The following is a 15,522-nucleotide window of genomic DNA, read 5'->3' as shown; positions in this document are numbered from 1 at the left end:
ATTGTCATGATGATGCCTGCAGGAGGCTTGGAGTTAAAGCAGCTTTTTGCATACAAAATGGTGCTGGTTTCCTGGCGCCGCATCAATCATGGCCATGTTTGGGAACGGGTTCTCAAATCTTTGGGTGCCACTTACAGCTTCAAGGAATATTGTTGTGGCGTCTTATTCCATTTACTAGAGCGGTGGTGGGGATCGGTTCATTTAACCATTTGGTTTTATTTCTGATTAAAAGCAAGGATTTCTAACTGAATGGCTGCACTCTTCATTGCACGTAATCTTGTGTGTCCAAACGCCATTTATGGAGGATGATAATCCTCTGTTATGTATTTTTAATTTGGCTCTGAAAGCTGCTTTTTAAAGATGTCATTGCAGAATTAATCACCTTTTGAATGTATTTCTGTATACCTTGTTATACTCTCTACAGAAGCAGAAGGTAGAGTCCCCCTTTACCTTCACCATAAGGAGATCAGATTTTTTCTGTCTGTGTAAAAATGAAAAGTAAAGACATTTTCTTGCTGATAAAACAATAGCTAATTGTTTTGGAGGAAAACATACTGTTCAAAGCAAGGTGTTGAACTTTGCATCAGCAAAATACGCATTTGAATTGTAAATGCGCTTCATCCGATGCTTATTATTAAAACCTTTGTTTCCATTATTGATGAAGTGTGGTGGAGCGGGGTCTTCACTCGCTTGGCCTTGGTGGAGCAGGAGTTTCATGCAGAGACCGGCTGCCATCTACTGGCTTTTTGCATTGGTGTTCAAGTGCATTGGGACGAAGGGGACGGCCATCTGCCTACGTGCAAGGAATTATCCCTCAGCGATTGCAAGTTTTTAAAAACTAAAAGCCTAGAGCTGAAATGAGTGTACACACTTAGATGTTTTCGGAAAGGTTTTGTTTGAAGGGATGCTCTCAGTCACTTGAGGTTCATCGTATTCTTTTCAATTTCTAATTGCTATAAAACATACTACAGAAAACATACTTTTTTCCCTCTTTTTTTTTTTTTTTTTTATTTTCTCAAGGTAGATAACAGCTGCTGAACAGTTTTTATAAAGTATATTCAATACAACTACAGTGTTCCATCATTCGGCCCGTGCATAAAAAAAAATCGAATTGAAATTATGTAATATGTTTTAATCGCAAAATACAAGCAAGTTATTAACTTCAAACATTAAATACACAACAAAAAGAAATGTTTATAAAGTAAACGTAATGTTTGAAATCAATCACGTCATTGAAAATTTGGCAGGCTTTCCCGAAAGGTCAATTCCTAATTCAGCACAGCACTGGAAACAAATCGCTCTATATTCCTTATCCACTGAAGTTTATGTACAGTAGGCATGGGGTTATTTTTTGCGTTTTTTTGTAAATGTATTTTTTTATTTTTTATTTTATTTGTATCTTCTTTACCCCCACTTTTTAAATGAATCTGACATTTCTGTACTGCACTTGATTCTTCCCTTTTATGCGCTCGTTGCTGCAGATTGGGGCTGCATATTTTTCTTTCCACATCCTGAAAATGAAACAGTGAATAAAGATTTCAAACAGTGATTTTTAGACACTCCTGTGAAGAACAGCTAACAGATGTATTACATGAAAACATGCCATAATATAGTGCAGATTATCGACTGGAATTCACCAAAGTGCAGTTGTCTAAAACATTCCTCTTCCTATTCTTTAGTACAAATTACAAATACTGACGAAGGTTGCTGCAGAGCTGAGCAAGTACATGCCGGAGAAAGTAGCAGAGGACACCTCCAGCATTTTGAGATCTCCCATGCCTGGAGCAGTGGTGGCAGTTTCTGTCAAGCCCGGGGACATGGTAAGAAATGCGATCTATATATCTGCATTTTCATTATATATTCCACACCAATCTCTCCTTGGTGCAACTGAAACTACAGGTCACAGGGTTGGTTTCTTTTTTTAACCTCACCTGTAGGATAAAGTGTGCTGAAGGATGCGTGCTGCTTTTCGTTTGAATTATAAAAACTAATAAGGAAACACAATTCAAATTAAACGGGCTTTAAAAGGAAAATTTTCAGCTGAGTACAAGTCCACAGCTGAAACTCAACAAATATCGTGGGTTTGTATCACAAACCCAAGGCAGGGGCAAAAAAATTGTGTGTGTGTGTGTCTATGTGCGTGTAAATATATGTAAGTCTATATATGCTGTTAGCGCTTGCAGAAGGGGATTGTTGATTTTCTGCCTTGAGGCAATGAAAATGTTACTAAACAGAAGGGACACAGGATAGATATTTAACTTTATTTTCCTCCCTCACTTTTTTTTTTTTTTTTTAAAAAAAGAATCCCCGTGTTAGCATTTTGCAAGACATGACATTCCTAAATTTGGAATTCCATGCTGGGAATTCCCAGTCTCTTAGGAGAATCCTCTTGTCCTACGGAAGGAGTAAACTTGACACAGAGAAGGGCAACAGAATGTGCCATTGCTGTCCTGGGGATTTCCAGTGCTTCTTACCTCACATTGAGCTGGAAACGAATGTAAATAGAGTGTTTTAGAGTTACATATAAACACCTACTTGAACTTGAGCTTTAAATGAAATTCTACTGCGTTTTATCATAGATTATTTCTAAGGTCACAGCCCATATCTCTCATAACCATTGAAAGCAACAGAGTGATGCAGATACAGGAATATTTGAATCAGATTGTGCAGATTAATTTTAAAGTGCTATTGTCAGTTAAATGATGCCAGAAACGTGTATGTGGCACTTGGATCCAAACAGAAAGCTTTAGTCACGGAGTTCATAATTTATGGCAATGAAACCCAGATTTTCTTGAGAGATGTTGTATAAATGTAATCAAGATCTCGAGTCCAAAATTAGCGCTGCACTTAACGATGTGGTGATCATCAATTGTGCTAGTACAGTGATATGTTTGCTTACATTTTGCTGTGATGCCACTTCTGGTTTTAGAACATGTGGTTCAGGAGAATGGAGTCATCATGTTAGTATTAAAATCTGTAGGTGAAAATGTTTGTGTTAATGAAATAAAGACATTTCTGAGAAAACAGAACTAAATACAGCTTAGTAAAAATTAGCAAGAGATAAATTATTTTAGCTTCTACACGTAGCTTTCTACTTTTGTGATCTAAACGTGCACACACACACACAGTTTGTACCTTTAAAACCAGCAGTATTCAACTAAAATGAACCAGTAGGTCATCGCATGGACAGGGAAATCTGTGATTGCTGTGTCTAGGCTGTACGAGTGGCTGAGTGAGGGAGATCTTAAACAAATGCTTTTATTTTTGTGAAAAACGAAGGGAAATTTTTAAGGCAAGGATTTTGAACCTTTTTAAATTCAAAATTATTTGGACAAGTTAATTCTGCTAGATGTTACCAGCCTTCTTGTGCTGAATAACAGTTCTTGTTGTCTTCAACCAGTGGAGAAGGAGGCCAGAACCAAAGGGATTTTAAGTCAACAAATAAATGAACCTCCCTCCACAAATTCACAAGTGGTGCAGTGTTTCAGAGCACAAGTTGTTAAATATCGCGTGGAGATTTTTCTGCTCCTCTCCTGCAGCTTTTTGCTGGAGGCGCCGAGCGGCAGAACATTTGAACGGCATAATCTACGTTCTGCTGACCTGAGCTCGTCAACGCTAATTGTGTGGCTTTAATTGCAAAAACACGTTTGCGTTATTGAAAAGGGTTTAACTTAAATCCTTCCTTTTCAGGACTAGTGTCAAAACGTTTAAGAAAAAGGCGAGGCAGCGAGCGAGATGAGGGTGGCATCAGCTCTCGGCACTGAATAAGCAGTGGGATGGTGTGATTCAGATTACACGTCTTGGCTGTCCGTCAGAAACGGGCTCACTCACTACAGCTGTTCAAGGCGTGATGGGCAGGGAGCTGCAGCTCCCTGATAAATACAGCCCTTTTTGTTGCTCTGCTTGGGAAAAGTCTTGATTTCTTTAGCGTGCCGGAGAAATGGGAATTAAAGTAGCTCCCGTTCTGTAGAGCGAGCTCTGTTCGCGACTGGGTCTGGCAGTTCAGATTTGCAGGGCGTCAGCTGGAAGATGGCAGAGAGTGAGGTGGTTGTCCTTCCTTCCTTCCTTCCTTCCTTCCTTCCTTCCTTCCTTCCTTCCTTCCTTCCTTCCTTCCTTCCTTCCTTCCTTCCTTCCTTCCTTCCTTCCTTCCTTCCTTCCTTCCTTCCTTCCTTCCTTCCTTCCTTCCTTCCTTCCTTCCTTCCTTCCTTCCTTCCTTCCTTCCTTCCTTCCTTCCTTCCTTCCTTCCTTCCTTCCTTCCTTCCTTCCTTCCTTCCTTCCTTCCTTCCTTCCTTCCTTCCTTCCTTCCTTCCTTCCTTCCTTCCTTCCTTCCTTCCTTCCTTCCTTCCTTCCTTCCTTCCTTCCTTCCTTCCTTCCTTCCTTCCTTCCTTCCTTCCTTCCTTCCTTCCTTCCTTCCTTCCTTCCTTCCTTCCTTCCTTCCTTCCTTCCTTCCTTCCTTCCTTCCTTCCTTCCTTCCTTCCTTCCTTCCTTCCTTCCTTCCTTCCTTCCTTCCTTCCTTCCTTCCTTCCTTCCTTCCTTCCTTCCTTCCTTCCTTCCTTCCTTCCTTCCTTCCTTCCTTCCTTCCTTCCTTCCTTCCTTCCTTCCTTCCTTCCTTCCTTCCTTCCTTCCTTCCTTCCTTCCTTCCTTCCTTCCTTCCTTCCTTCCTTCCTTCCTTCCTTCCTTCCTTCCTTCCTTCCTTCCTTCCTTCCTTCCTTCCTTCCTTCCTTCCTTCCTTCCTTCCTTCCTTCCTTCCTTCCTTCCTTCCTTCCTTCCTTCCTTCCTTCCTTCCTTCCTTCCTTCCTTCCTTCCTTCCTTCCTTCCTTCCTTCCTTCCTTCCTTCCTTCCTTCCTTCCTTCCTTCCTTCCTTCCTTCCTTCCTTCCTTCCTTCCTTCCTTCCTTCCTTCCTTCCTTCCTTCCTTCCTTCCTTCCTTCCTTCCTTCCTTCCTTCCTTCCTTCCTTCCTTCCTTCCTTCCTTCCTTCCTTCCTTCCTTCCTTCCTTCCTTCCTTCCTTCCTTCCTTCCTTCCTTCCTTCCTTCCTTCCTTCCTTCCTTCCTTCCTTCCTTCCTTCCTTCCTTCCTTCCTTCCTTCCTTCCTTCCTTCCTTCCTTCCTTCCTTCCTTCCTTCCTTCCTTCCTTCCTTCCTTCCTTCCTTCCTTCCTTCCTTCCTTCCTTCCTTCCTTCCTTCCTTCCTTCCTTCCTTCCTCTGAGCGGCGCGCTGCCTGCGGTGGCTCCGGGCTGCCGTCCCCCTCCTTCAGCTATAACTTCACAAATGGGGAAGAAACTCCTAGAGAGGGACATCTCGTCTTTGCCCGAATGGCCGTGCTTGCAAACTCCTGTTTGTTGCCCACAGTTCGGCTATAGGGCATCACGCACAGTCAGGTGAGGCGTATGGTGTTTGTTGGTCCCTCTCGGTGTGTCCTCAGCCAAAAGAGAAGGCGACGCCGATCTCGGCATTAGTTTTCCTCGCTCGTTGGGTCATTGTTTTCCATGAAGCACAGGCGTTCTCGTTTGGCTGCTGTTGCTGAAAAATGTTTTGGCCTGATGAAGCCCGAGAGAAGATTGTGTGAGCATCCTTTATCCGGCTGGTCTGATAAGCAGTTTTCAATTCATTTTTGCCAAAAGATATTGCATATGGAAGGAATTTATTTTCTTTTGTCTGTAAGATGATCTAGAGATTTTACTAACACAGTGGGGAAGTGCTGTTTGTCATTTAGAGAGAAGCAGAACTTGTGATACTGCCAATTTTTTTAGCTTTTTAGTTACTTTCTACTCTATTTTCCTTCATGTGATCAGAAGACTGTAATTAGTTGTCACTCAGTTATTCCTGGAAAGACAATGAAGCCACTCAGAAGCAGAAAGCAACATAAACAACAAACCGGTTTGGAATCTGTCTGACTGGAAAGAAGATTAATATTATTTAGGGAGAGAAGATTTAAATTTAGCTTACGTTCCTCGCGATAATGCAGCCACGTTATATAGGAAGCATCCATTTGGGGAGATACAGCGCCGTCAAAACCACTAAAGCTGCACAAATTCACTGCTTTGCTTGGGGGGCAGGAAATAGGGAGGCACCTGCAAGCAATGTTGTTGTACCCCATTTAAAGCAGCCGCCCCAAAAGTGCTCCCAAAACTGAGTTTGGCAGTCTGAACTGTCCACAACAACAAAACATCTGAAGTGTCCCGGCTGCCTTGTAGCCTTTGCTGTATTTTCACCTGTGAATATAGTTTTTGCTTTTTCTGTTTTCCGTCTGTCAGAAATGCAAAGGTGTGGGTCTTTTTCTTTTAGCTGTATATTTCTGTTGGTTGTTTTTCTTTTTTAATTAAATTAGGCAGAGCAGGTGGCATCACTAAGCCAAGCGTTGGTCAATAAGCCAGCACCAGTGCTGGGAGCCTAAATCGCTATAATGATTCCCCCCATCCGTAAATATATAAAAGCAAAGCAGCTTTGTGTAAACAGCCCGGCATCACTGAATCTTGGTAGGACTACAGCCAAGAGAAGAGGGCAGTTCATTATTTTGACCCAAGTTTCTAAATTTCCTCTCTCCAGTAATTCAAGATTACCCCAGGTTTTGGAAGTTAGCACCATCCAAACCACTTTTAAAATTGACTTATATCAAAATTTCTTATTGTTTAAAATCAGTGCTAGTGTGGCCATGGGTATTGATATGGCATGGGCTGATTTTTCTGCCAAGCTGTCAGCTGTTAAATATATATCCTTAGTAATTTCAAAATTGGGTATCTTGAAAGCTGCTTTTTCAGTTGTATAACTTAAAAAACACATCCCTGACAGTGATTCCCCATCTTAAAAACAAGGCAGGAAGATGTTTTAAACTTCATTCCAGTTCTTCTAAACTGCATTTCTCGTTCAGTTGCATGCACGTTATTTCAATTTCTCTTGTTTTTCTTTATAAAATATTTTTTTTAAAAAAATCTTCCTCCACAATTTTCTATTTCACAAGCTTAGGAAAGTCCTTGCTATGGCAAAAAGGTGTTTTGCATGATCTCTACTGCTGACATGCTCGCTAATAAAAAGCAAAAACCAGTTTCCCAAATGCTGCACCTCAGTGCATCGTTCATTCTTGTGAAAGAAAAGGTGCAGTTATAAAGTCGCCTGTTGCCATCAGCGTGTTGCTTTAAATCATATTTACCCTTCAAACCTTAAAATCCTAAAAAAACCCAAAATATTTTTTAAAAAAACCTTGTTCTTTCTTATCTTATACCCGTATTTATACCGGTTGGAATTTATAACAGAGAAACAACAACGAGGAAAAACAGTAAAAGATTACTTGCTTAAGGAACAGTTCTACAGTTCATACAGACAAATATGGTATCAATTAATAATTTAGTAAGATAGTCTTAAATTGAAATAAGGTTTTTCTGTTATGCATGAATTTTTTCCTTTTATTGTTCTGTTTTTTCTTTCCCTTTGCCTCCTTTCCTCCCTCCTGTCCTTTGGCAATTCCAGAGCAAATATTAACTGTTCAAAGGGGTTTGTAAACTTGACCAAAAGTGTCATGAATTTAATGTAGTTTTTATGAATCTGTGTATTAAGTGATTTTTGGGGGGTGTATTTTTGTGGGGAAAAAAAAACATATTGGTAAATAGGAAATGAAAGCGTTTTTTACAGTTGTGAAGCTTAAAGTGTAAAAGCATTCAAAAATGTCACCATTCTTATAGCACAAGTAATAATTAGGGTTACATTAAAAAAAAAAGTAACGGTAGTAATTGATCATAATATATTTATGTAAATTTTATATTTTACTTTGCTTAGATTTTATACATTACTTCGATTTTTCTTCTGTATCTTTATGCAATTGTGCAGTCTCAGCTTTGTGTATGAGTGTGGCGTAATTAAGAATGAAATCCTATTCCAGTGATGAGGTACAGATATTCAATATTACTAGAGTTTCCTCTCAGGGGAAAACTCCTTTGTAAAGAAATCATAGATTGTTATATTATTTTATTATTATTATTGGTATGCTTTACCTTTTCAAACGATAAGCAACTTTTTATCCATTACTGGAAAAGCTGCCTGCTAAAGCTTGCTGTGCTGGGAGTTAAGCCCGGCTTTGGGCTGAGCCGCACAAGGCTCAGCCTCAGGAAGGCTCTGCCGGGGTCTCAGGAGCCGTCGGGGACGTGTGTTTTGGATAAGTGGGGGTGCAATGACCAGCGCTTGTTGCTGTCAGGGGGACATCACTGACCTTTGGTTAATCAGAGGTCACAACATTAGGGATGTGCTTATCTTTGTTAAAGGAGCGGGGCAAAAAGGAAAAAAAAAAAAAAAGAAGTTTAATAATGATTTGTCAATTACTATTTATTGCCGCTAATTATATTTGCGGCTCTGTAGCTCTGGTTTCAGAGTTAATTTGGAAAGAAGGGAAAACCCGCACTAATTATTTCACATGGCAATGGACAATGTCAAGGAATTTCAATTGCTGCTCATCCAGTTCCTCTTGGTTTGTTTTCTTGTGGGATGCTTGCTGCCAGATTGCCAACAAGTCAGAGAGAAAAAAAGCTGGGAAGGGAATGATACCAGCATGGACTAAGCTTAAACAATAAATAAATAAACAGAAATCCCAGTGTCTTCGCAAGGGTTTTAGATACCGAGTGCAGACTTAAGTCGCTGTTCGGTGGGTTTGCACAAGCACAAACAAGACGCGTGTTTGTAATTATTTTGCAGAAGGCTACAAGAGGGGGTGACTGGATTTCGTGTGGCACCGTCTTGCGTTGCCCCTTCCTACTTACCGGGCTCTGTAGGGACACAAGTTGCAGCAAAGTGGAAATTGGGAGGGATATTTTTTGGTGCCTCCCCAAAGCTGAGAGAGGAGATATCAATAAAATCCACTTCTCGCTTCACTTTTAACCAGATCGAAGATCCTTTTTTTGCTTAGGGCTGTCATTGTTTGTTTTATTGTTTTGTTTTTTTTTTTCCCCTTGAGCTCAAGGAGCCTTACAAATGTTACGCATCGGAGCACCTGTGTTCTAAATATAATGGTCTTAAAAATGTAATTGAGGGATTTTCACTTTTGTAGGCAAATCAGCAGGGTTGATATTGATCCATCTTTTTAGGGAGCCACAGTGCACCAGAAGGTGATACTGTAGAGGGCCCCGTAAACCCTCGGAGCCTTCTGTCTGATTTGGCAGAAAAACACAGAATGTCGGACAACAAAAGAACGATCCGATTCCTTAAGAAATCTTCATCCCTCCCACCCCCTTTTCACAAGATTAAAAAAAAAAAAAAAAAGACTTAATTTTTTCAGCTGCACACAATGATTTGGTGCTCAGTCTTGCATTGAAACAGTTGCTGTCAGAACAGGCAGGAAACAGTTTTCTTTTAATTGCTGAAATCATTCGGAAGTGCTTCATGCACGGCTTCTATACAGCAGATGCTGTGCATTAATTGGCCTGTGTAGGGCTGACCCAGGGTTCCTTGCAGCGGGCCCAGTTTTAGGCAGAGGGTTTTAAATAGCTTATTTCTTATTTCGTATAACCTGGCGGGCGTTAGGAGCGCGCCCGCACGTGGGCTATTCCGTGGTTTGCGGTTTCTCGTGTCATGTGGGTTTCAAAACCCGTGTTTCTCTGGTAATGTACTAGCAGCAGGTAAGCTCTAAATACCATCCATCAGGACCTAATTTTTTATCCAGATACTCCAATGACTGATGAACCTGTCTTTTGTATGAATGTTCAGCGCAGGAGAAAGCCATATGCCCCTGGCACTGGTTCCTATGCATTCTTTACAGTTGGTAGCAAGAAGCTGAAGAAAAAAAACCCCAAACCTTTACATGCCTTTCGTTTATTTAGCAGTTAGCGCTTTCTAAAATAGCTCTTTATTTTGTTTTATTTTTTTCTTTTAGACGGCGAAAGGAGATTTAGGTCTCTTAAAGCAATCTGACTGCCGCTACTCGTTTTCTTTACCAGGAATATTACTGCACACCCTTAATAGGGAACCTTGTTTTGCTACTCCCCGTCTGTTCAAAACAGACCTTAGCCCATTAGAAGGTCCTCCCTTGTGTGGGAAGACCACAGCTGTTACTGTAAATCTCATCCAGTAACTGTATCACCCCCATTTTGTGGCTCTGAAGGATGAAATTGAGAAATGGAATACTGTGCAGTCATCCTTTACATCTCCAATTTTAGGCCTTTGCACATCATTTTCATGCTTTTATTCCAAATCAAACAACATTAGTGAGCAACACCACCCTGTGCTAAACCCCCGGTGCCTAAGGCAGCACCTCTGATCTTTGTTTTTGGAGGATTTAGGATTCGGAGGGTTTGTTGGCGGTGGATTTTTTTAATTTTATTTTTTTTGTTAATTCCCTCTTTTCCCTCCCTTCCCCCACCAGATCTTTCCCAATCCTCAGGATTTGTGGGAAGCAGAAATCCAGAGGGCAGCGAGGTGCCTAAGATGGAGGATGCTCTGTTCTGCCTCCGCAAAGGAGGCGAGGGATCAGCGCAGTTAACAAACACAACTTTAAAAAGGTTTCTGTTTCTTTAAATCCCTCTGGGTAAAGTGGATCTAACTTCTTATGAAGGATATTGGGGGCTTTAATCAGAAATAAGAAGTGGTTTAAATCATTAGCACAACAAAGCAAACTATAAGCTTGAAGATAAAAGTCTCAGGGGAAAGAGTCCTCTGAAAATAAATGGGACTTGATAGATTTCCATATCATTTATAACTTCCCTTAATTACACTTGGAAGACTTGCCAGTAAAACTGGAAAATTGGCAGCCTATATCCATTATAGTAATTTTGCCGACCATGGCAAGCAGCTGGCTTTACTGGATTTTATTTCCCATCACTCACAATTAATCATCAGCTGGAGATGTCTGAAACTCCTCAAAACGTAGCAATACTGTGTGACATTCAGGCCTCCTTAAAATGCTAAAATCTGCTGAGTAAATGGGCCGAGTTCCCCTTCCAGCGAACTCGTTTTGGTGCGGGGCCGGCTGCCGGTTAATGAGCGCCACTTCGATAATCGGATGCGAATGTGAACCCTGACCTCACGTCAAAGGAGGGGACGCGGCCAGCGGGATAAAAGGTGGGGGATTCAGATCCGCAAACTTTACACCAATTAGACAGGGAGCGGGGGAAATACATCAGCCCCCGTTGGGTTTATCAGAAAGACTTGCGGGGCTTGTGACCATTTTGTGAGCCCGAGGTTGAAGACGTCCTGTCACAATCGTTAAGTCTTTGCCGGGTGACGCACAAAAAGTCCGAGGAAAGGGTACAGATTCACAACCATCCCGTGGCAGCGATGCCCTCGGGTCTGCGCTGCCTTTTTGTGTCCCTTGGGTGTCGCAGAGGCCGATCTGTAAGTGCAATTAGTCTTTATGGTCCTCCCGCAAGCGCAAGGGAAACGGCTCAGGGGTTGCTGCTTCCCAAATTCCGCTTCCACCCCGTGTCGGGAGTCGCTTGGTGGGGAAATGACTGGAGACAGTTCCCTGTCCTGTGCGTAACCTTTTGGCCAGAGGAGAAAACAACCACCCTGCAGCCCCCGAGTTACGCAAACACGGCCATTCACTCTTCCCAAATTCACATCGGAATTGTCAGCAACGGCGAGATGTTAAGTACCCTCCTCTTCCATGGTTTTTTATATTTTATTTTATTTTATTTTATTTTATTTTATTTTATTTTATTTTATTTTATTTTATTTTATTTTATTTTATTTTATTTTATTGTTATTATTTTATTTATTTTATATTTTTCTTTTTTTTTTTCCTTTTCAGTCTGTAGAGAACAAAACTGAGCAGATACTTTGAACTGCACCGCACAGAAATAAACTGCTAAAATACAGGCTGCAGGTCTAATAGTTAATAGCTTATTTATTTTTCTATTCCAAGCAATGTAAATGGTAGATTGGTCTGTAGCGTAACTCTGTGAGAAAGATACCCGAGTTTTATTTCTTTAAGGAAAGGAGCCCTTTTATTTTGCTTGGTTCCGATCAGTCGGATTTTTTTGTTTGATTTTATTTGCCTGTTTTGACAGATTTGGGTCATCACTGAGGCCTCTCTAAATTGAAATGTAAAGATGGTGGTTTACATTGGTTTGCCATCCACTGAAAGAAATACATTATGTGATGAAAACGCAGCATCAAAAATGGTTCAGATAAATCCTTAAATAAGTTAGGAAGCAAGAACTCATACACATTGCTGCGGTTTTCATTTGCAGGCTAAATGACAGGCAAAAGGATATGTGCAATTATGGAATGAAAGAAATTGGACAAAGCCCAAAAGACTGAAAAAAGAGAAAAGAGAGATACAAGTGCCTCATTTTAGGATTTACCGCTTTGCAACACAATGAGTGGAGCTCTGAAGGTTTAACATAAGAACGGTAATTAAACTTCTGTGCTTAAGTGACACTTTCACCAAGGTAATTTTCAACAAATTGCAGCACTGACACAGCATTTTCACATGTGCTGAAAGTGTCTCCTTCCTTCCAAATTAGTAAGACTAGGAGATGTTAAATGGGTATTTTGTCTATATGTCTTGTGGGTTATCCTTCCCAGACACCCTTTCCTTTGTCATCATCCCAGCAGATATTATATAAAGCACAAAAAAACTTTGTTTTTGAGAAAGGGACAAAACCGAGGAGAAATTCAGATCCATGGACATTTCCATGACACAACCGCTCACATTTCCTGGCATTTTAGTGCTGTACGTAGGACGTGCAGAGACGATCCTGCGCTTTTCCAGTAGCTGTATTTCCAGAACTCTGCGGTAATTGCAGGCCGGTTCATTTGCGCACCAGCCCCCTGACGAAGCCACGCTACGCTTAGGCAAACCGAATCACGCTGGGGCTTGAAGAGAGTTTCTTGTGCCTTTGAAATTAGGCCACTCACTTCAGATCTGCGCTCCTCAGCATCTCGACCTTCAGCAACCTTTGAAGGCCCATGTTCTTGGCTTTTTGATAGCTGAGTTTAACCAGAGGATGGCAAATTTGTTTCTGAAACATGCTATTTAAAAAAAAACCAACCAAACAAACCTCAGACAAACATTATTGCCTTTGTTTTCTTTTCAATTCTCCTAATTCGAAATTGATATTCATAGCTTTCTCTTAACCTCAAAAATGTCTGGCAAGTTCAGAGCAGCTGGAAGAAAAGCTGAGCAGTGAGGTAGGGAGAAGAAGACGAAAAGCAAGGAAAGAATAAGAAAGAGAGAGAGAGGAAGGAAGAAAGAAAGAGAGACAGGGGAAGGAAGGAAGGAAGGAAGGAAGGAAGGAAGGAAGGAAGGAAGGAAGGAAGGAAGGAAGGAAGGAAGGAAGGAAGGAAGGAAGGAAGGAAGGAAGGAAGGAAGGAAGGAAGGAAGGAAGGAAGGAAGGAAGGAAGGAAGGGAAAGAAAAAGAAAGAAAGAGAAAGAAAGAGAAAGAAAGAAAAAGAAAGAAAAAGAAAGAAAAAGAAAGCAAGCAAGTGAGCTGCTGGGACAAGGCTACAGGCAGAGCAGCAGGTGTGGAAACGGGGAGACAAAAGACAGGGAAATGGAATAGAGGGGAAATAACCGGGGACAAAGAGCAAGGCTTTGATACTACTCACTGAATTTGACACTGCTAATGACTTAAATGCTCACCTGAAGCTCGGGATGGAATTTCTGCAGGTGAAGTGTTGGTTATTCTCCTGTATCCGGTTCGCACACCATGTTCCCATAGCAAGCGCTTTCCTTATTCACCCCCAAAAGCCCATCGTATTGCTGCTGGCAGTTTCTTGGAGAAATGGTGTGTAAACACCTTTTAATACATTGTTTTGTCTTCTGTTTCGCTCAGCATCCGTAGGCAGACATCAATGCTTCTCAATCTTCATTGCTTAAAATGTACAGTTGACGTTAGCCAAGAGTAGCACTGGGAAATGCTGAACACTAGTGCACACTTTAGGAAAAAAAACTATTCAGTTGTCAGAATGTACTTCGTGCAATGTGCATTTGATCTCTGACTTCACACCTGTCTTTTAGACAGTATATTCCTCCAAAGTGGTACACAGTTGTCCTTAAACATAGAATCACAGATTGTTAGGGATTGGAAGGGACCTCAAAAGATCATCCAGTCCAATCCCCCTGCCGGAGCAGGAACACCTAGATGAGGTTACACAGGAATGTGTCCAGGTGGGTTCTGAATGTCTCCAGAGAAGGAGACTGCACAACCCCCCTGGGCAGCCTGTTCCAGTGCTCTGGCACCCTCACTGTGAAGAAGTTTCTTCTCAAATTTAAGTGGAACCTCTTGTGTTCCAGTTTGAACCCATTACCCCTTGTCCTACCGCTGGTTGTCAGCGAGAAGAGCCTGGCTCATGACACTCACCCTTTATATATTTGTAAACATTAATGAGGTCACCCCTCCAGTCTCCTCCAAGCTAAAGACACCCAGCTCCCTCAGCCTTTCCTCATACGGGAGATGCTCCACTCCCTTGATCATCTTTGTTGCCCTGCGCTGGACTCTCTCCAGCAGTTCCCTGTCCTTCTGGAACTGAGGGGCCACAACTAGACACAATATTCCAGGTGTGGTCTCACCAGGGCAGAGTAGAGGGGAAGGAGAACCTCTCTCGACCTTCTAACCACCCCCTTTCTAATACACCCCAGGATGCCATTGGCCTTCCTGGCCACAAGGGCACAGTGCTGGCTCATGGTCATCCTGCTGTCCACCAGGACCCCCAGGTCCCTTTCCCCTACGCTGCTCTCTGATAGGTCATTCCCCAATCTATTATTATTCATTTTACATCTACTTAGAAAAATATGTATATGTGTGTGTGTATGTAAAGACATTTTGAGGGCGCCAGCATTTACAACAGCGTATAGACCAGATCTCTGCGGCTCTCAAATGACCCTCATTGATGAAACTTTATCATCAGAGTGAAGGCATCCCAAATTTGCTGGGATGATGAGTGGATGGCAGACTAAATCTGGAGAAGATCCTAATGAGAAGACAGGCAGTGGGCACTGGGAGCCCAGGCGTCCCCGAGGGGCGAGGGTTGTACCTACGCAAGTCCTAAATACCAGTGTGTAGGGCCCGGCCCCCTTCCCTCTCCAGAACACACTGTCTTTGTGGGATGACTGGCTGATCACTGGGTCATATGAGGGATACATTCTGAATCCTGTGTTTTTCCTCCCATGTGTAGGCAGCCCCCACAACCACCGTAATTCCTTGAGTGATTTGTTTTCCCCTGCACAGTGCAGACCACGGTGTTGGAGGGAGGATCTGACTGGGAGGCACAGGGACTTGAATGTTTCCCTTTGAGAGCTGTCGGCTGTGGTGAAAATGATGGTTTGGTCTCTGTGACGCCTCCTTTGCAGACAAGAGGTGGCAGTTCCTTGCAGGCCTGTTCCCATCCCCCAGTTCTCAGCTGCCATCAGGTGCCACCATGTCCAGAGGTGTGACCTTCTGCTGAGCCTCATCCCCATGGGTGTTGCCAGAGCTCCCAGATCGTGCTTCCCCACACGCGCACCAAGAAACCTTTGGCCAAAACTGCATAGGTGATATTTTGCTCTAGATTGAATGTCAAACTGCAATGGATGTGAAACACGAACTGTAGAAGTTGGAGCTGAAT

General features: G+C 42.2%; 1 protein-coding gene across 1 annotated transcript in view; it reads left to right on the top strand.

Annotated features, from left to right (window-relative positions):
* Window positions 1-15,522, top strand: part of PCCA (propionyl-CoA carboxylase subunit alpha) — a 287,256-nt gene that overhangs the window by 265,643 nt on the left and 6,091 nt on the right. The window contains exon 22 of the mRNA XM_082058341.1: window positions 1,680-1,820. Within this exon, the coding sequence (XP_081914467.1) occupies window positions 1,680-1,820 (141 nt within the window). The remainder of the gene's footprint in view (window positions 1-1,679; window positions 1,821-15,522) is intronic.

This window comes from Streptopelia decaocto (genome assembly GCF_964273445.1).
Source record: "Streptopelia decaocto genome assembly, chromosome: 1".
NCBI classification, from domain to species: domain Eukaryota; kingdom Metazoa; phylum Chordata; class Aves; order Columbiformes; family Columbidae; genus Streptopelia; species Streptopelia decaocto.
This window is presented reverse-complemented; position numbering and strand designations above follow the sequence as displayed.